Source organism: Manacus candei, unplaced genomic scaffold (assembly GCF_025592945.1).
Source record: "Manacus candei isolate 608988 ecotype Guabito, Panama unplaced genomic scaffold, ASM2559294v1 h1tg000023l, whole genome shotgun sequence".
Classification (NCBI taxonomy): Eukaryota; Metazoa; Chordata; class Aves; order Passeriformes; family Pipridae; genus Manacus; species Manacus candei.
This window is the reverse complement of record NW_026138071.1, coordinates 8,004,703-8,025,578: the sequence shown is the minus strand read 5'-3', so window position 1 is coordinate 8,025,578 and position 20,876 is coordinate 8,004,703. Positions and strand designations below refer to the sequence as shown.

General features: G+C 48.1%; 1 protein-coding gene across 2 annotated transcripts; it reads left to right on the top strand.

Moving 5' to 3' along the window:
- Positions 1 to 33: 33 nt before the first annotated feature.
- STK11IP (serine/threonine kinase 11 interacting protein) lies at positions 34 to 18,895 on the top strand. Of its 2 annotated transcripts, XR_007904388.1 has the most exons (25): positions 34 to 213; positions 312 to 514; positions 2,578 to 2,652; positions 2,950 to 3,045; positions 3,989 to 4,096; positions 4,314 to 4,385; positions 4,693 to 4,822; positions 5,007 to 5,110; positions 5,899 to 5,988; positions 7,008 to 7,049; positions 7,547 to 7,714; positions 8,017 to 8,098; positions 8,203 to 8,565; positions 8,747 to 8,937; positions 9,921 to 10,031; positions 10,778 to 10,973; positions 12,374 to 12,862; positions 14,334 to 14,449; positions 14,641 to 14,738; positions 14,923 to 15,101; positions 15,351 to 15,435; positions 15,891 to 15,973; positions 17,504 to 17,730; positions 18,033 to 18,396; positions 18,561 to 18,895. XR_007904388.1 is itself a non-coding variant. In XM_051786626.1 (24 exons), the coding sequence occupies exons 1-24, from the start codon at positions 159 to 161 to the stop codon at positions 18,171 to 18,173; spliced, it is 3,504 nt and encodes a 1,167-aa protein (XP_051642586.1). In that variant the 5' UTR covers positions 34 to 158; the 3' UTR covers positions 18,174 to 18,895. The 2 variants fall into 2 exon arrangements, 1 of the variants encoding a protein (XP_051642586.1); XM_051786626.1 differs by having other exon boundaries at positions 18,033 to 18,895.
- The last annotated feature ends 1,981 nt before the right edge of the window (positions 18,896 to 20,876 follow it).

The window sequence follows — 20,876 nt, the reverse complement described above, 5'->3', positions numbered from 1 at the left end:
GAGGGGGACGCCGGGGCGGGCTCCATGGCAACCGGATGTGAGCGGCGGCCGCCGCGCCGGGGCGGCGGAAGGGCGCGGCGGTAACGCGGAAGGGCGGCGGGGCGGCTCCGGCCGGCCCGGGCACCTCCACCTCCGCCGCCTCGGCCTCCCCGCCGCAGATGGCGGCGGCGGAGCCGCTGGTGCGCGGCCTGGCGCGGCTGCTGCAGGACGCCGGTGAGTGGCGGCCGCCCGAGCCTCGCTGGGACCGGTCGTGTCGGTGCCCCCGGTGTGTGGGCACTCACGGCCCGGCCCTGCCTTCCCTTTCCCTGCAGGGGACCTCGTCCTGGACGGCTCCAGCACGCTGACGCTGCTCACCCCCACCCTGCAGCACCTCACGCAGGTCTTCGAGCATCACCTGGGCTCCCGCAACCAGAACCGGGGCTTCGTGGCGCTGCCCTCGCACCCTGCCGAGACTGCCGCCATCCTCCAGGCGCAGTTCCTCTTCGACGTCCTGCAGAAGACTCACTCCCTGAAGGTCCGTACACGCCGGGGCCGGGGGTGCTGCAGGGCCGGCCGGTGGAGGGGGCAGGCACAGCTTCAAAACGGCCTCCTCTGTTGCCCATGGCCCCCGTCTGGCGTGTGTGTGCTCAGTGGGTCGGGTGGCTCTCACAGGGTCGTTGCGTGGAGTCATAGTTCATTCAGTACGATAGTCTATAGCTAATTTACCTAGGATCAGCCTTGCAGCTCAGCAGAAAGTTTCTTGGAGTTAAAAACAGGGGCAGAAGGAGTTAATTATCTTCTGACCTTGGTAAAGTGGTGTCATTGTTGGGAAATTATTATTTCCTGAAATGCTCAAGCAATTCAGGCAGTATCTGGCAGCCGAGCACAGCCGAGTGCTCCCTGAGTGGTGATTGATCTGCCCAAGGCAGCAGAGCAGAGGGGTTAGTTAGGCAGTGTACACACCTGCTACTCTGAGACCATCTGCTGCTTACTTTGGAGTTTTACATGCTCCTGCCTGGGCAGTGGTTCTTGTTGATTGATTTCACAGCATGGGACACTGCTAGTAACTTATCCTCATTAATTTTAACAAGTATGTAATGAAGATAAAAGTACAGCTCTAGGAACTCTTCAGAGAGGTTTTTGAAGGGTGGCACGTGCTACAAGGCTGCACATGATTCTACTGGGCACTGGGGCACTGCTGGGAGGGTAGTAGAGGTGAAAGGGCCTGAAAGGGGAAGGGGAATTGGCAGCTGTTCTTAGGTTCCACACTGGTGCTCAGGAGGTGTTGTGACTAAGCACTAAAATCTGTGATGTCTTTAAAAGTGTTTTCCCCCTGAGACTAGAGAGAATGTTGGGAGGATTTTGTAGCAGTGTACTGAATGTGGAGACTGGAGTGGGGCCCAGAGCCTCTGGAGAAACATGAGTGTCCTGGCAGGAGGAGGCAGGGAGGGACACTGCAATCAGGAGGATGTTGTGGTGAGTTCTTGTGTTAACCAGAAAATGGGCTCTCTCTGTAATAAGCCTGTAAAGAAGGGAAAGCTGCTTATTGTTGTCTAGTAACTGATTTACTTGGAGAAGTTAATAATTTATAGCAGCCTGATCAGATTTTTAAGGTAGTGGAAGAAGAGGAGATGATCAAGACATACAGCAAGAATGGCATCTGAAAGAAACTTTGCTAAAACTGATCATTAGAGCTTCCCAGCACAAGCTTCCCCTACAGATGCTCTTGTTCAATGGGCAGCATTGGTGCTGGCAGGCAGTGGGCAGTGATTCATTGCTGCCAGGGCTTGGAAGCAATAGGCCTTGGAATGTCTGTTCTGCACCTGATGAGTCACTTCTGCGGGAACATGGATTTAACTGGCAGAGATGGTCTCTCTGGTTGTACTTTGCTGTCTACAGTGGAGGTGTTAACTACTTCATTACTCACTTTCAGTAGCAGCCTGAAATATTGTTTCTGCATTGTCCATAGAAAGCATAATTTAATAAATTTAATAAACTACTTTTTGGTACATGAACACAAACTGTGTTTGTGTTTGTAACTGCCCTGTGGTGAAAGGCCTGTGGCTGCACCACGGAATGCAGAGTTGATTTGCAGGCACCTCAGTCTAATACTAACAGGTGTCTTGGAGACCAGCTCTGTTTTCCATTGTATCTGCTTGTGATTTGCCTTATTTGGCCTCTTGTAGTGAAATGCACGTGCACACCTCCCACCAGTGTGCTAGTTCAGCTCAGTTGCTCAATAAACATAGCTCCAGCAGTTAGATTTGTCTTTAGTAGATTTGCTAGTGGTGGCTGATTGAGGACTCCAGCTGTCAGACCTCCCAGTGGTGCTGAAAGTGGTGAAGCCATGTGGACAGAGGAGATGAAGAGGAGCTCTGTGGTTTGCCAGGCAGTGCTTGCTAACATGCTATTTTGTTTGACCTCTATCATGCTATGGGGCTGGGAGACAGTGTTGCTACCAGCACTGGGGGAGAGCTTGTCAGTGAATACCCAAGCTGGAGGGGGAGCCTGTTCAAAGTGCTGCAGTTGGTGCATCAGGATGGTGGTATTGCAGTACAAATCAAGCTTGACATGAGACTTCTATTCTCATTTCTCTAGCTTGTTCATGTTCCAAACTGTGTTTTACAATCTGCTGTGAAGATCTTCCCTTTCAAGTCCCTCCGGCATCTAGAAGTAAGTATAGGGGGCAGGACTGGCTTTGAGTCTTGCTGTTTGGCTTTTTGTGACTAGTTTTGTGTTTGCAGAATGCCTCTACTCCTAAAAATTGGGTAGGCTTTTGTGGCTTCCCTAAAAAGCTAAGTCTAAACTCATGTAACACTTGCTTGGGGTGTAACTTGGGTATGAGCAAAGGCTGGAATGTCAGAGAGGGAGGCTGCAGCATGGAAGTGGGAGAACTCTTACAGATGTGAGCTGCTCTTATACTGTAATATTTTGATGTATGTTGTCCTTGCTTTCTCATCATTGCTGCAGTTGAGGTCTGTCCCTCCACACTGCCTCCGGGGACTGCGATTTGTCTATTCTCAGCTGGAATCTTTAACGTGTTGCAAATGTATCAGTACACTGGAGGTGAGTGTCTCTACACAGCTCATGGGGAAAATCGCAAGAGAAAGGCTATCTTGATCCTACAGCCCTTCACACAGGGAAGATTTAGGAGACAGTGTTAACCCTTCCATCCATCCATGCATGTTGTGTATGGCTTTTTCTCCCTTCCACATTCTGAGGTTCTACTCCTGTCTCAAGCAGTGTTGAAGTATTCCCTGCTTGGGTACACATGGGCTCTGTATTCTCCTTCTTCGCTTCTTGACAATTCCTGGCTCCAGACAATATTCATGACAGCTAGGTCTGACAGCTCTGTGTATCTGGCCATTTCCACATTCAAGGCCTGCAGCTGGTCAAGGTTTATTTCATTGTACCTCAGCAGCCTTAAATAAGAGCTGATTATCAGAGGAAATGCTGTGCTCTGGTATGTTATCTGCACCGCTGCCCAGCGGATTTCCGAGATGTGAAGGCAAGCTCCAGCCATGGAGAACTGAGTGGTGTGGGCCGTGCTGGCTGTGGGGCTCTGGGTTTCTGTCTGGAGCACAGAAGCAGCTGCCTGCTGGGGAACAGGAGCTGCTGATAGGGAGTGCTTTGAGAGCTTCTTTTGTCTGTCAGAACACAAGTGTTTAACTTGCTTTTGCTTTGATGGAGGTCTGAAAAAGGTTTTGTTAGCATGAATCTTTGTGCTTAGTGTTCCGAACCTAAGAATTCTAACAAGTTAGGTTAACTATTGCCACTTTAGTGCAGGAAACAAAAGCATCTCCCTTCTTTCTAAACATCTAGCCGTGGGATTCCCACCACCTCCAAATACTTGCTTTAGTGGCATAAAACTCATTGGTTCTGTAAGCAAGGCAAGGTCTGTAAAACACAGTATGTCAGCCTTGTTCTGGACTGACTGTTCTCCTGTGTTCCTCTGCTGTTAGTGTAACAGCTAGTACTCACCAAGGAATGACTCCTCTTTTCTTCCTAGGAAATCATTTCAGCATGTGGTGGAGATCTGAGCTGTGCTCTCCCGTGGTTGGAATTGCAGACTGTAAACTTCAGCTATAACTCAATCACTGCCTTGGATGACTCGCTGGTGAGTGGGGCATCCTTCCTGCATGACTGAGGGGAAGAAAGGAGATGATCACAGCCAAGAGCTGGGCCTGCCGTTGCTGATGCTGCTAGATCTGGGTGGGAGGAAGTGAGCAGAGTTAATTTTGCTGGCCTCTCCCAGCAGGGCAGGCTTTTTGTACTGCAATGGAGACATTTGTAGGATCTGATCTAGATCTAACCCTAATCTTTTTGTCCTTCAGCAATTACTAAATGCTCTGAGGATCTTGGATTTGAGTCATAACAAGATCCAGGATTGTGAGCACTATTTAACGGTGAGTGTCTTTTGGTAGTTCAATCCATGTCCAGTCCTTTTCTGTGGTCCATTGAAGTTGATGAGGAAGGAGAAAGCTGCTCCTAGCAAATTTTGTAAAGCAGTTAGATCATGCTGAGTGCCCCTAGACAAACCACACCCAATGTGAACATCAAAGTCTTTCTGCAGAAACAGTCTTAAGAAACTCACTTGTTATTGACCTTGTTGGAATGGAAAAAATGGTCGAAGCTAGTGCCCTGTCTTGAGTTCAGGGTCAGGCTTTGAGCTGGGTTCCCAATTGATTTGGTGCTGCTCTTCTCTCTGAACAGACCCTTACAGAACTAGAGTACCTCAATCTGGCTTATAACTTCCTGTCCAAGGTGCCAAACCTTGGCATCTTCAGCCGATCCAAGTTGGTGACTCTGATCCTGCGCAACAATGAGCTCGACAGCATTAATGGTGAGCTTACAAGGGAGGAGCATTTCTGAGCTTGAGGCCTTTCCGTCTTCCTTGAGAAGGGACAGAACTTGAAATCTTGGGCACAACTATTTTTATTAGGGTTCAATTTTGGGTGAGAGGGATAGGTGGGAGGTTGCTAAGTTATATCTTCTAGCATGCTGATGGTTTCTTGCTTTATTCACAGGGGTGGAGCAGCTTGTGAATCTGCAGCACCTTGATGTGGCCTATAACCTGCTGCTGGAACATGCCCACTTGGCACCATTGTCCACTCTGCACTGTTTAAAAAAAGTAAGCATAAAGCCTGATGGGTTGGTAGATTAGAGATTTCATGATCAGGGTGTGCAAGATGGAGACTTTGTGGTAAGAAGAAAGTTTTGAAAGATAAGTTCAACTCCTGAGCATTTAATTTTAATGTGTGAAACTGATGGGGGAGCCTTAGATACCTGTATTTCAGCCTTCAGTTTTGGTGACCCCTGCTCAAGCTTTTACGTATATTCATCCCCACTTCCTTGCTCCTTCTTTCCGATTTTAACACTATCAAGTTCAGTGAAGATCCTCCCATAGTCCTGTTGTGAATTTGTATGTTCAGAGAAGTCTGAAGGAGGATCACTGCAGTCACTATAGTGCTTGTGAAAGAAGATCATAGAATCAGAAAGTGGTTTCTGTTGGTAGGACCTTAAAGATCTAGTTCCATCCTCGCTGCCATGGGCAGGTACACTCCCACTGGACCTGGTCGCTCAAAGTCCCATGAAGCTTGGTCTTGAATACTTCCAGGGATGAGGCATCCACAGCTTCTCTGGGCCTACAAAGGAGTGTTCTCTTAACACTTCTCAGAGTCAGTACTGAAAAACTCATAATAATTTAGGGGCATGAGTAGGAAGTCCTTTAACCTCCTTTTCTATTTGCTGAACTAATTTCAGGAAACATTGTAAAAGCTTAGTCCTCTCCTGGCCTGATTACTGTCCCACTGCAAGGATATTTCTCAAGGCAGAGAGAAAGACTGAAGCCTGCAGGCAGAATAGATTAGGGTATAGAATATTGCTTCTAATAACAGTTTGTCTATTTCCCCCACCCAGCTGCATTTAGAGGGAAACCCGATATGGTTCCATCAAAATCACCGATCTGCAGCCATTGTGCATCTGTCTCCTAGGGCAGCCTCCTCCAATGTGAGTATTAGCCATGTGCCTTCTGCCCCTGCTGTTGAAGGTGTAGGGTGTTCTGACACTCAGGGGCAAGTGTGGAAAAAGAAACTCGTAAATTTATTCCAGTGGTGTAACAGTGGTGATTGTTTTGTGGTTGCCTTTTTTTTTTTTTTTTTTATATAGAGTAGTGTATCCTTAAATTTTTATGTGGTGCACTGGCCAGGCAGAGTTGAATACTGATCTCAAGTTTGCAAGACCTCGTATCTTAGTATGTCTTTGCTTTTGCTGACTGATGGTTTCAAAACTTTACTCTCTTCCTGCTCAATAGTAACTATGTAGCTGGACTGCACAAAGAAGGAACTCACAGTTTTGGCCCGCTTTACCTAAGTGTGTGCTGCCACGGCCACCTCTTTCTTTCTCCCCATCACTCTGCTCTCAGCTAGGTGTCATCACTGTTCCCTTGCACTCCAGTGCTTAGGCCAGTTTTTGGTAATCTCATTTCAAATAAAGAAGCCAACAAAGCCAGCGTTCTGGCAATTTAACAAAGTAAACTTACTTGCTAAGGGTCAGAGGTGTTCCAGAGCTGGTCTGCCCTTTCATATGAGTGGCAAATGGCTGGATTCATTGTCTTCAAACTGCATCTTGGAAAAAGCTTTCCCTGAGCTCAAGTTACTGGAAGCTAGGTGGATTCAGGCTAGAAGTCGGGTACAAGCTTTGAAAGTGAGTGCCTTTCAAAACAATTTGAGTTGTTGCAGAATAATCTGTTGTAGCTCTTCTGTGAACTGTCTTGGATATGTTTCTAGAAGTCATAAAGTGTGTAAACAGGAAGACCACAATGGTCCCTTCTGGCCTTGTATGCAATTAGGTCAGGTGGCTACAATTAAAGGAGTGATGGATAGGCAGGAACAGGGTTGTCTCTTTGCAGTTTTGTGCCAGGGATCCCAACCCTAGGGTGGCCTGAAGGGGAGTAGGAGTCAGCAGAAGTTGTCCTGAGTATGTGCCAGCCAAATGGAATCTGATTGCAAATGGGTCTCTAATTACAGTTCTTCTTGGATGGGGAGCCACTCTCTTCCTCGGACCTAATGGTAAGTATAATTGTTAAAAACTGATCTTACTGGCTTTGGGACTGGGAACTCTGACAGGTTTTTGCATTGTTATGTGTCCCATTAAATCTGTATGGGCTGCCATGACTTTGACATAGCTCATTTTGTCTCAGTCCATGCTGATTCCTAGTAATTGTTGGAATTGGCCAGTGAAACTTATTCTGGCTTATGTAGCTTTGCAGGACTTGGAACCTTGCCTGTTTCCTCTTCAGATGCTGTCTGGTGCTTGACACTTGAACTACATGTCAGCAAAACAAACTGTTATCAGTTTCCCATCTGCTTTAAGAAAGGCAGAGAGTTAAATCAGAGTGGTTGTGATAAACAATCCAGTCAATCAGGCAGGATCTATTGTCACTACTTTGACTGAGATGGTGAAAGTTTGGGGTGAGGGATGGGGAAGTTATCAGCCTGAGTTGTGGCTTGGTCACCTTGTCTGCCCTTTGCACTCAGCCAGCAATGGTCTTTTCTTCTTACTTTAGCACCTTCCAAGACTTGTGCAAAGTGTGTCACAGTCCATCCACACTTCTACCTCAGAGAAGACCACACTGGACCGCAGTGCTCTGGAGAGTTCATGTGCTGCAGACTTCAGTGACAGTCAGTCCCCAGCAGAGAACGTGGCTGTCAGGCTCCCTCGGAAGAAAAGCAAGGTCAGGGAACTGACATAACTTCTCAGCCATGTAGCTGGCATGTTGGGTGAAGGGGCTGCCTTGACGTGAAAGCCTCGTGCAGTGGGATATGGTCTGGTACTGTCTTGTTAGTGAGCCTCTGCACTGCTGTGTCTAAGGAACAGGCTGGGCTTAACATCAGTCTTGATATACCGTGTAAAATGTTTCATGGTGTGCTTCTACACTGTAACATCTATAAACCCTTCAGTTTGGCAGAGCCCCTCATCAGATGCTGTTTTGGTTGTTCTGATCCCTCCCAACTATTCTTACCTTGCCTTTTCCAGGGTAAAATCAAAGTGCGTAGAGCGAGTATTTCAGAGCCGAGTGACACGGAACATGAGCCCCAGGCATTACCTCTCTCTGCTGGTGAGGCTTGTCTTCTTAGTAACATAGCAGCTGAACTGCCCACAGTAAGAGGAGTATTCTGGCCTGGTAACTATTTTCATGCTTCCCAAGTTTTCTGTCTGCAGGCCTGGTCCTACAGCATCAGAAGGAGATGAAGCGCTTGGCCAGCTTCAGGGATCGCTTTGGTGCTGACTGGCTGCAGTACAAGAGACACCTGGAGGAGCACGACCAAGTACCTGTCATCTCCCGTAGCCGTTCTGCAGATGAGATCGCAGGCAGACCTGCTGCCATGGACTTGCAGAGTGAGAGCTCTGACCTAGAGCAAGGAAAACCCCAGATAGCCCAGGAGGAATCCTCTCCTCCTTTGAATGACACTGAGAAGGAGGAAGAGCCTGAAGTACAGCTGGATGAGCCTGAGGAGGGAGAACAGAGAGGAGAAGAGGAGGCAGATGAGCTAATGCTAGGAGAGGAAGAAGAGAAGCCAGAAGGTAAACATGTCCTTTCACTGCTGTGTTTGAGGGCTTGGATGATGACAGAATAGATGAATCAAATGTGATATCTCTGAAGCTTTATCATGCTGCCCACTATTGTGGGAATTCTAAGGACCTTGGCCCAGCGGGCCTGAAGGCCTGCTACATGTGCTGACCTGTACTGTGTCTTGCTTGGCAGTGGACCTGTGCCAGCCAGTGCTGGTGAGCCAAATAGAAGGTGAAGGGGACCCAGAGCCAGACTGGATCTTCCTGCGAGTCACAGCTAAGCATGTGATTGAGGTGGAACTGAAGGCTGCCAGAGTTCTCCACAAGCTGGAGCTGAAATGCCTGCAGAATGTGGAGACCTCCGAGTTGAGCTGGAAGAGAATGGTGAGTTATGCCTCTGTGTGAGCCTTTGTCATCTTACTCACTGGCTGGGCCAGCATTCTGCATTTGGGCTTCTGTCAGAGAATCCTGCAGGTCTTTTCCTAGCTCCTGCAAAGCCTGATTGAAAAAGCATCTCTTCCACCCAATGCATATGTATCTAAGAGCATCTGTATTGCTTAAAGTACCTGCAATAATGCAGCAGAAACCAGCATCAAATTTATTCCAAAGCTGAAAGACAATGGCTGAACTTGTTCCAGTATGCAAGAATGAGAGACTTCTCAAGAGGACTGAGATGAAATGGTGACCTCCTTCTTGTCCATTCCTCACTGGGATATCACCCTGGCCTTGGAGGACTGTTTGTGGATTGCACAGTTTCTAGTGCAGCACTGAGCTAACTCTGATGTTTAGAAAACTCCTGGTAGCTCAGTGGGCAGTTTGCCATCTGGTCTAGGTGCACACTTTAGCACTACCAGCCTTGTTTGGCTTTTGTGGTTCTTTAGAAAGGGAGTTTGGAAATGTCTTTTTCCTTGTGGTAGGATTTTAACATTCAGTCTGTGCACAGACATGTTTACAGGTTTCTCCAATACTGCTTTCTGTAAAAGCTCCAACTCATTTTTAAATCCTGCCCTTGTGCCTTTTTGAATGTTTGTGGCTTGATATTCTTCTGAAATACCTTCATGAAAACGTGTTTTGTTTGAAATGATTTGTTCTAAGCCTTGAAAGTTACTGTTGTAAGTTTCAAGCACTCCTGCAATTTTTCGAGCACTCAACACAAGTGTTGTCAGCACTTGTTTGCTTTATATTTGTTTATTTTTGTTTATGCCCATTTTACCAGACTCCCAAATGCTATCAGCTATGGAGGGCTGCTCAGGGCTCACTAAATTAAGTGCTTGTATGGCCATGTTTCAGCTGGCTGCAAACAAATGTGGTCTGTATACTGAAAACTGCTTCCTCTTCCTAAAACGGGTGTTTTCTGTCTCCTGCAGGACCTGGAGCGAGTTTTCCCTGTCCTCACGTTGCACTTCAGCTACATTCGCAAGGACCGGCAGAAGCGCAAATATGTGGTGCTTGATGACTGCCCAGAGCAGTGTCTACAGGTGGGGAAGGCCTGGGAAGGGGGGCAGTGTTACTGCAGGACACTGGATTCTTCCAGCCAGCAAAGGGCTGCTGTTCTCAGAACACATGAGCACCTGCTGCCCATGTCTGGCTTGTTGGGATTTCTTCTGCTGCACAGATGACCTGTGGAGGGCCCTGTGAGCATGGCTGTGGGCAGTGAAGCTCCTGCAGCATAAAGGGTGCTCTCAAGGGGAAAGTCTTGCAGCTTTCTTTCTTTTGGGGTGAAAAGTTTGTAGTCAAGCTAGTGATTGTTATGTACTGTGCATGTGCAGCATAATGTTTCGTGTGTTCTGAGTGATGTGCCAGCCTGTACTTAGCCCTCTAGACAGTGAATGTCAGTCCTATGGCAGCTCTGGTCCACACAGCTGCTGTAGAGACTCTGGTCTCTAACCCAAGCATTTTTCTTAGGATACTGTTTAAGTATGTTTAAACAAGTTGTTAAGAGAAGACACAAATAGATGGGACCTTTGAGACTAGAGTTCCAGAGGGAGCCTGTCAGTACGTAGATTCAAGGCACAGACCTGCAAAAACAGGTTCTCTTGGTCTTCTGCAGTGAAGTTCCGTGCCCTTGGCAAGTCTTGCACACCTGTGAAAGTCCCTGTACCCCTCACACTCTAAAATGCTGTAGTGAGGCATGTGAAGAAACTTGCTGATGTCAGAAGCTTGGTTTTATTAGGACAATCATAGCTCCCTGCTAACAGTCTTTTCCTTGTGCTGCTACTTTTAGAATGTCCTTGAAGTGTTGTCCCCAGCTGTTGAGGAGAATCGGCGAAATCGGGACCAGGAGAAGGGATCAACAAAGTTCCAGTGCCTGAAATGCAAGTGGGAGTTTTCACAGTCCCTGGCTTCCTGGCATCAAGGTTCCTATCCTTCAGAGGTTGGAGACACCAAAATCCTGGAGCCCCTAGTTGCCTCAAAGCAAGGTGGGATTTAGTGTCTAGGAGAAGGATGCTTGGTAATGCCCAGGCAGATTTTCAGAGTGGCAGCTGTGGTGCAGAGCATGGAATGTATAGAAGGAGGTGATGCCTTGGCTGTGCTGGAATTAAAGTCTGTTGTGGGATGTACTCTCACTTGACCTACTTGGACTGGGAAGAGCCTGCCTTGTATAAGCCACTGGTTTAAGGTTAGGCAAACAGCACTTCTGTTCTGGGGGCCTGGAGTCTGGGGGAACTTAGGGGTGCTGGAAACTGGAGTCTGGGAGGGGCCTTAAAGGTCATGTAGTCATTTCTGCCACAGAGACTTAATTGTTCTAAAGGCCTTTTGCTAACAGAAGCTTCCAGGGAATATGTCCCAGTATTTCAGGTAAAACTATGGCTAACCCTAACTTAAGTCTTCCTGGCTGTGAAGTGTAAACCCATCCTTGCTGCCCTTTTGGAGAGCAATTCATTCCTTTCTTTGTAATGGAGGGTCATTGTTCTCCCCCCACAACTTGTCCTGTTTTCTGTCCTCTATACTAAATAAGCTCAACTTTCTAGATAATTTGCTTGTCATTCGTATTTCATTCATGCAGTTTCTTACTGGTCTCCTTTGTACTCTTTCCCATTTGTCCACATTTTTCTTTGGGTGTTTAAAACTAGATGTGGTATTTTGGCTAAGACTTGGCTAGTGCTGAATAGGCATCTTCTGACTGCTGAGTTTTTCAAAGCTCACTTTATATTTGAAGTGGGGAGTGCCCAGCCTTGGCTTGATGATGCTGTTTGACAAAGTTCCTGGGATTGAAGTACTGCAGTGGAGGCAGAAGTGCTGTCCTGGCTGCAGCACTTTCCTTTCCCCTGGGACACTTTCCTCGCTTTGCCAAGGAGTCCCATGATTCAGCTGGGAGTCTGTTCTGGTGTGGGTGAAGGGAGCATCAGGAATCAGGGTCAGGAGGGATGAGGACAGCTGGGAAAGGGACATAGCCTGCTTGTGGTATGGTTGACTGGAGGATAAACCAAGCCAGGGAGGGAGGTGCCTAAGGAAGGTTGGACTGACTGGTCATGAGCTTGGGCTTCAAAGGTTTTGCGAGCTGCTGTGGATGTGGAGGAAAGTCATAAGCCAAAGCCCTGATGTAGTTTCAGTTGCAACCACAGCACACGCTGGTTACCCTAAATCTGAGCAGAACTATTTTATGTGGATGTTGGCACTGATCCAGAATTTCTTGTGAGGGGAGGTATGTAGGATATGATTCTGAACAAAGTTGCTCAACAAGCTGCTCAAGTTAGACTGTAACTATTGTCTACTTTGAAAGGGAGGGCTTGTAGTTTGCAGAGGAGGGGGGGAAGTAAAACCTTGTGAGGGGAGAGCTGCTCTGGCTTTTCTTTATCCCTGACAAAATCTTCCACAGATCCTGCAGCAGTTGGTGAGCCCATAGCCTGTCCCTGTTGTTCCAGTGACCATGTGGTCATTCTGCCTTCAGAGGTGTGCTCCAGCACACCTGTGCTGCCTGGTGCCGACAGCACGAGTGAGGACCTCTCAGACTCTGTGTTGGAGGGAGACAGCCAGCAGGAGGGCCCAGAGGAAACACCTGTCCTGGCCAGTGAGAGAGGGAAGTTCTACATCGGCGGGGACAGCTCGGAGGTGGATACCACCAACAGCACCAGGACCCCGGAGCTGAGCAGTGAGCCTGAAGGCACTCTTCATTCCAACTCCCGTGGTTCAGATGGGGGCTGCGGGAAGGAGCTGGGCATGAAGAGCCAGTACTTGTCCCTCAGCCACACAGACACCAATGGGGGCAGCTTGATGGGAAGCTATCGTTACAGTGTTTCTCGGGGGCCCACTCCTTCCCAGCTCTCTTTGAACTCTGAGTCCGAGGAAACATGGAATCTCAGTCCCTGTGAGTATGTAGGATCTGTCCAGAGTTTGGGGGTGTGGACAGCTTATTCACTGGGCTTTATCAGTGGTGCTTGCTGGGTACACTGCCTCCTGTTTAATGGAGAGGAGGACATCAAGTATGAGCAGCTGTAACCATATAGTTCTTGAGAGCAGAGTTTTGCATTCTCCTCTGTTAAATCCTCATGCCTGAAGGTAGGGAAGAGTGAGTCAGCTCCTAATCCCTGTTATTGCTTACACTCTGAGTAATAGGGTCATGTTCTGAAAGGTGCTCTGCTCAGTTATGGACACACTGGGTTCATGTGGCACCCGATAGCTGCCAGTTGGAGCATTACCTTTGGACAATAGTATGCACAATTTCTCTGTATTTATTCTCTGGCTTAAGTGTAGTGTGAGGCTGGTGTGTAAGTAGGAGGCTCTGATTAGTGGATCTACAGTTGCTTTTGCTTTCCTCACTTTTTTGTGAGCTTCAGATGACAAAGCCTGTCCAAGAGACTGCATGCTGGCTGTGTCAGAGCTGTCATGCAAGACAGCAGTTACTAGGAGGTCCACAAATGATTTTTGAAAGACCTTAGATTTCTGATGTAGCAGACTGCTTTTGCCCAGGCATCAGCTTGTGATTTACAGAATAACAAGTTAGAAAGGAGCTGTGGAGCTGGTCCAGCCCACCAAATCACTCTACTGCAGCTGAGTCTAGTTCTGATTTGTGAACCCATCAGCTTCATGATCTATAGATCAGCCCTTCAAGACTGCTGTGCCTCTGAAGCAGAGCTGATGAGAACCACAGCTTAGGATTGCTATATTCAGTCTTGTACACTTTATGTGTGAGAAATAAAGCAGTCTCTTGGGTCAAATCGCAAGGTCTCAATTTAAAACAGCCTATGAAAAAGCTCCTGCTGAGGAGAAGTTGATTAGTGTAGTGTGCCTGGTGGAGAACAGGCTCCGCTGGGAAGTGTGTACTCTCAGACAGTATTGTGGCTGTAGTATAAATTATTTGGTCATACAATTGCATGACAAACATAATTATGTTCTTTAGCAGTTTTATTGCTGTCTTCCTCAGGACCCTTTAACCTTGCCACGATGAAAGTCAGAGTTAAAAAGTTGACCCGAACTGACACCCAGCTGAAACGAGAAAGATTTTCTGGATTTGTGATAAAGAATTGCCCTCCTGCCAAATCTGGCAGCAAAGCAGTGTCCTCCTGTGACTAGACAGCTGAGCATAGTTTGAAGCTGGCTTAGATCAAAGCTTTGTATAGGTGAAAAAAAGCAAGTGTCAGAGCGATGAAGTGCCCTTGTATCTCCACATGGAGACCTGTGGCCTATAAGGCCCTGGGTTTGGCCCTTTGTTTTGAGGAGAGACTTGATGGAAGCAGCTGTGCAGAGGGGGTGATGCTGCTACCCTGGTGCCATTCCACATGGCTGGGCAGCACCTGGTCAGTGGACAGAGTGTCAGTGCTGCCCTTTGCTCTCCTCAGCTGTAAACGGCATCTTGAACATGAGGGACTTCCATTCAGTGGATCATCGCCTGAAGCTGTACCTGGATATGGAGGTCTTTGAGGAGAATGCTGAGGAGTTCCAGTGCTTCCTCAAGGTGAGCTGCCACAGCACCACTCCAAAAGCTCTTCAGCTGTCCCTCTTGCCACCCTGCAAGTTCTGCGCTGGGGTGGCATCCCAGAGACTGGGGGGTGTGAAGGGAGCTGAAGTGTCTTTGAGTCTGTCCTTTCCGTGGGTAAACTGGCAAGGGGCAAGCCAAGGCTATGACCCACCATCTATGTATTCTAGGTGGTCATGGTGAAGTTTGGCCGGCAAGGAGAGTTCCTCTCAATCCTGGTTGCTTCTGATCTCAAGATTTATGTGCTGGAAGTCATCGGGGCTATCAGGTGAGAACCCTGAGCAAGTCTGTGAGAGCTGGGTAGTGCCAGCCTATGTTAGCCTATGCTAACCTTACCCTGGAGGTGTGTGGTGACATGCAGAGGCTCTTCTGGCAAACCTCCCTGTTGCAGTCTGATGTGGGAGAGGAAATGGGGCAGCCTGCTGCAGCTGAGGGCTGTGCTCTGTGATTAGGGGACAACCTGCAGACTGGCTGAAGAAGAGTGACTCTCACTACCTGTCTGATATTTCCCATCTGGAAGTGGGACTGTGCCACCAGAGTTTGCGAATGGAGTTTGAGAATCCGAAAGCCTCCTACAATCTGCTGATCCGGAGCCAAAGCTGCTGTGACCAGTTCCTGCAGACCCTGACAAGTAAGAGTAGAGCTGTAGAGGGGTAGGGGACAGGATCTGAAATATTTGCTCTTGGGGAGCTATCAGGAGAGCTATTGTTGGATATATCATGGAAATTTGCTTCTGGCCAGCTCAGAAAAAGAGCTGTGGGAGAACCCTACTGGCATCATAACTTGCAGTGCCTCTCTAAAGACTAGAGAAGCATCCTGAACTGTTATGTACTGCTCTTGGATTTGCAATAAAAGATCTCTGCCTTCTCCCCCTCTTTAGATCTCATGCAAGAACTGCCTGCTAAGCACAGGAGTAAGGTGAAGGAAATCCCCACTGTGGAAATGAATCCACAACACTGGCTATGGTAAGAACAGACTGTGAGAGGTTGGGATTTGAGACAGAAAGGGATGTCTGCTTGTCCAGCAGGCTCTGGGAAGCATGGTGCTGGAAACGGGGTAGCAGAAAGGTGGAGGCACCCCTGGAGTGGCAGCCAGGCCTATGTTACAGGTTTAAGGCAGCTGTCTCAGGTGCCTGCTGCAGAGGGAGTGAACAAAGGGGTGTCATGGACTGAGCCAGGCAGGACAATTTCAGCTTTTCTAGAGGAGAGAAAAAGAGGAATGCATAGGACCGCCTTCTCACCTGCAAGAAGCATTTCACTCCTAGCTGGCAAGGTGGTAGTCAGAGAGAGGACTTTTGCAACATCTGGAAGAGATGGGTCCTTCCCTTCCCCAAGAGGGCAGTGAACAGTAGCTAATTCTCAGCAAATCTAGGCTAGAAACAGAGTGCTTCCTTGATTCACTTGCTGTTGTATCTCTCCAGGCCTCTGCTGGATTCCAAGACCACAGATTCTGCAGCTGCAGATGACACTTGTTTCTTCTACCTGCTGGCCTACCTGATCCAAGGTACAGGAGATCTCAGTGGCTAGGTGTCCTATACCTTGTGCTATCTGCTTACATGCTTGTGTTTTTAGTGTACAGTCTGTGGGAAAAGAGCTGGGCCATTCATCCAGCAGTGAGATGGGGGGTGGGGGCATGAGGGCTCTTTTTTAGTGTTGGGATGTGTAGGACAGCAGCATACTTCTGTACATCCAGTGAATTTACCAGCCCTTTTCTACATCAAAATGTAGGCTCTAGGGAGCAAGTTGGTCTTGCACACCAGGTTTGTCTTGCACACAACTTGGGATGGTTTCTGAGAAGCTGGAGATTATCTGAAGGCTGGATCATTGCCCTGTTCTGAGGGAAAGATGAGGGGTCATAAACAACATCTGGTTTGTGTGACTTGCTGAAAGGCTCCTTTATTTGGGAAAACAGAAGTAGGTGTCCAGAACCTGAGATGATAGTACAGGAGCAGCCTGCTGGAGCCCATTAAGTTCTGTTGCAGGACTTGCTGGGGGACAAATATGTTAAACTTGGGATTTGAGTCTTCACTGAACAATTCCAATATCATCTTAGCTTGGGACACTGAAAAAAGCAACCTAGCTCCTAATCACATTCTGACCAATTGATTGCTGCGTTTGTACCCCTGGTCACCACTGGCCATTGGGGAGGTATGAGAGAACGACCATCAGAAGGAATCTGGGAAGTACATTTTTTGGTCTCCTGGAGCTGAACAAATAGCCTGTTGGAGGGAGAGCTTTAAGTGTGTTTTTCTTAACTCTACAGTTTTCTCCTCTTTTAGAGTATGGTGCCCAAAACTGGACACAATTCCAGCTGAGATCTCATTGCCAAGTAGACAGGATTAATTAAACATCCCATTTCTGATATTCCTACTAATTCCCAAGAGTGAGATGTGATGAGAAAGGCAACATGTTGCTGCATCAGCTTGTGATCCCTTGTGACCTCAGCCAGTTCTGCTAGTGGTTCCCTATTTTTGTGCACCTAACTTTTTCCCAAGTTCTAGTGCTTTGAATTTGCATCCAATGAAGTCAGCTGGATTATATTTATGTTCCCTAAAGTTTATCAAAACTACTTTGCTTCCTGCCAATACTTGTGACACATCCCAGCTTGGTATTAAACTTTACGTGCTCTCTGTTCCACTCATCAGATATCTGCAGCCAGACGTATTCAGGCCAAAAAAGGCAGCCTTTGAGCTGCAGCTGCTGACTTTTAACTGAGGATTAGTAAAGTGCTGTTTAAGAAGTCAAAGGACTCAAGTGGCTTTTCCTGCCTCACTTGAGGACATGGGCTGGACAAGGCTTGCTGGGTGGTGGCCTTTCATACGCTTGCTCCTGCAACAAGTTTGGATAAGCTGGTCAAGCCCAACCACACTTCACTACCCTGCTCCCCTCCTCAGTCAGCAAGCTGGATAAGGCTGTTCACCCAAGTTACTACTGTTAGAAAGGATTTCCCTAGGGGAAGAATGGAAAGCAAAGCTGATTCTGTGGTGACTCAGGCTCTCAGCAAAGCTTCTCCTATTCCCTCATATCCTTTTAGGGGCATCTGCTTTCCCTGTGACCCTGCTGGGCACCCGAAGCATGCTGTTTCTGCTGGAGGAGAATCACCAGTGGCAGGTGCTGCCCTCCTTGGATGAAGACCATGAGGCAGAAATGCGTCCTAGGAGCAACATCCAGTTGAAAGAGAAGCAGCCGATCACCAGTATTAGCAATGTCATAACCTATCGTCTCTGTCCTTGTGACATCAAGCTGATGCTTTATGATGAGGTAATCAGGAGGTGGTCATGAGGTCAAGATGCTGGGGGCTGATTGTGCTCAGATCCTGTTCCTGCAAGAGTGTCTTGGGGCTGTCATCTCCCAACCTAACCTAGGGCCTTGCACCCCAGAGGCAGGGGAGCACAGTGGAAAGTCATGTGGGGACACTCCACTGCTGGCAACAGAGAGGGAGGAAGAGGTCACAGAGGAATTGGGAGGAGCTGGCACCCGTGCTGGGGGATAGTGGCTCAGTGCTGATCTGTGCCTTTCAGGCTAGTCTGCTCATTTGCCTCCCTCTCTTTCCTCCCTCCCAGGTACTGAAGGTGGAGAGCACTTGGCACATTCGCACAGAGTGCCCTGAGCTCCTGGTAGAGCTGGTGGAGTGGATCCGCAGTCCCTGGGAGGAGATGTTCTCAATCGAGCTACGGAGGGCTGTGTACGAGGCACTGGAGTGAGCTTGCTGGCTGCAGACAGGCGGGACTTGGAGTCAAGAGTACTGCTGTGCTGGCAATGGTGCACAAGTGTCTCCCACTCCCATCTGACCTTGCTGTTCTGTGGCCTCTGCTTTCTACTCTACTCTTGCCCCTGGCCCTTTTTGTTGAGGAAGAGAGGAGCACACGATGGTTCAGACTGCACAGTCATTCATTTGCACTGGACTGGCCATGGAAGGATAAGGTGGTGGGTGTTGCCTGGGATAGCGCATAAGCTACCCAAGGGCAGTTGGGCACTGTGGTCTTTCTAGGAGGTGTATTTGCTGCCTTCCTAGCTGTCTCAGGACAGCTACCATTATCTGCTGATGATTTTTTTTTTCTTCTTCCTCCTCGTCCACTGTTTCCCTATAGCTGCCTGCTTCCAACAGGAGCCTGATTGCACAAGGTAAAGAAGCATATTGTACACAACCCCACAGAGAGCCCTTACCTGTCTGCCTGGTGGGGTGCAGCTCAGTCTGCTGCTGTAGTCTTTCACTGTCACTGGGGAGGAAGGAGCCTCGAGGTTCTCATCACAGAAATGTGTTGCTCATTGCTTAAGGATCAGGACCTTGGTGGGCACAAGCAGGTAAAAGCAAGGCTTAGGCTTTTTCTGAGCAGTCCAAAAGGAAGAGTCTATTTTAACATGAGTTTTACTATTTTCTATTGTAATAAAAGCTTATATTTATTAAATTGTCATGTTTTCCTTATTTCATCCTCTTGCAGTGCTGTAATATCTTTGTAAGGTCTTCCATACTAGCTTTGCTGTAGCCTTAGGAGTTCCCAAGCATCTCACAGGATTCAAGCCATTCTCCCCTTCCTGTTCAGAGTGGGTGCTGGTGGGATCTGGGCTAATCTTCTCCACCTGCCTGGCTGCCAAGCAGAAACCAAGGAGTAAGACCCAGATAGCATTATACTGACAGGAGGTACTGATTATGGTGTTCTTTGAGGACAGTTGCCCTCAGGTGGGCATCCTATGGCCTTCCTGCCCCAGCATGTTGGTTACTGGCTGCATAGACCCTCAGAGGCTTGCCTCTCTCAGGAGCTGTTGCTGCTGTGGCTGTGAAGGTGGTAGTACCTGCCCCTAGGTTTTTCCCTGTATGAGGCTTTACTTTGTCTCAACTTCTCCTGCATAGAGTTAAATGCAGCTCAAAAAATGCTGCTGCCTGGCCAGGGTTTGCTGTGTCATAGGGTCTCTGCCCTGGCCATTGAAGAGCAAGGTGAGATGCTGTGTGTGGTCTTTTGATGCAGCTGAAGCTCCCTGTGGTGGTGGGCAGAAATGGACTTGTTACATTAAAGTGCTGCCAGGTGGGATCTGATACCCCAAGCAGGGACCTTACTGATGGTCACTTTTCCCAAAGTAATGTCTCTGTCTTGCTATGAGTGTTCAACCCACAGTTTCGGGCAAGTTTTCTGACTGTTCAATCCTTGGTGACAAAACCTCTATTTTATGTCAATGTGATCTTGATTTTTATAAAGACATGTGTTTGACATTCAGTGACCTGATACCTGTTTTTTTTGGATACTTAATATGTCAACTCTTTGCAACAGTCTATGATGTTCCAACTTTCCACATGCCCAAAGTTGATGTCAGTGGCTTCACTTTCTGTCTTCAAGAAAACAGCAGGGACTTGGTCCCACTGATCCCCTGGACAGATGTGATAGTTTCCTTCCCTGCTCAAACCCATCTATGCCATCCTCATAGCCTGAGGAGAGCGGGAAATTCAGTTTCCCTTCTGTGTCTGAAGGCCACCTCACAGCACACTGTTGGATGCTTTCTTGGAATTGCTGTACTATTAGATGTTCTCCTGTCGCTTCCAGAGGCAGTTGAGTTGCTGAAGGCCCACAGTGGGTGATATTTTTATCTAGCCTTCTATAGGCTTGATTGACAAGATCTATGCCATCTTGAGGCAGATGTCACAACACATCCCACTTTCTTCCCTATTCCTCAGTCAGCATATGGCTGCTGCTCTCTGTTCCTTTGGAGTGATCTCAGATCTCAAGTGGGAGAGAGCTCAGTCCATGTTTTGTCCAGGGAAGGACTCTTGAGAAAGCTGAGCCAGTAAAGACCAGTAGGGTTTTATGTTTTCATCTAGCCATTTAAGGAGCTTGTGTAAGTTCTATGTTCACCTTCTATAGCTGTGTTTTTCACAAAGGGCAAGAGTCAAATTTGTAGTTATTGGATCAGCTCATTGATGCCTCTTCTACTTAAGCTGATCCCCTGAGAAAGCTCATCCCTGTGACTTGCTTTTCCAATCCTAACGAAGTAGCACCTCTGCCACACCAGTGTCTGAGTATGTATCGAGGGGCCTGACAAAGCGTGGACTGCCAGAACCAAAGGTTTTGGTTGTGTGCCTGTCCATAGTTCTTCTCAAGCTCTTCCTGCTTTTTACTGCTGAAGTGACTACTCATTTGCTTCTGCTCCTTGCTAGGTCTGTGCTGGTCTGTGCTGTCAGCTCAGCACTAGCCTCTTGGTCCTGTTAACAGCTCCCTGCTCTTCTGCATTCCTTTGGCCACTGGGCTGACAGGGAATCTCACATGCGCTGCCACAACCTGTCTCCTGCCTCTTCATGAAACACTTGCTTTGTTTTCCCTCAGGGTTTTGTCCTGGTTATTACAGATTTCCCCCTTTGTGGTTACTCTGTGATCACAATGCTTTGCTGTAGGGCCTCTTGCACTAGACACAGTGAT

What these genes read in the sequence shown, in the direction of transcription:
- STK11IP (XM_051786626.1), top strand. Translation starts at nt 159, where the DNA reads ATGGCGGCGGCGGAGCCGCTGGTGCGCGGCCTGGCGCGGCTGCTGCAG. An exon ending in ATTGTGAGCACTATTTAACG is followed by an intron (nt 4,386 to 4,692) that starts GTGAGTGTCTTT and finishes CTCTCTGAACAG; the next exon opens with ACCCTTACAGAACTAGAGTA. An exon ending in CTAGGGCAGCCTCCTCCAAT is followed by an intron (nt 5,989 to 7,007) that starts GTGAGTATTAGC and finishes CTCTAATTACAG; the next exon opens with TTCTTCTTGGATGGGGAGCC.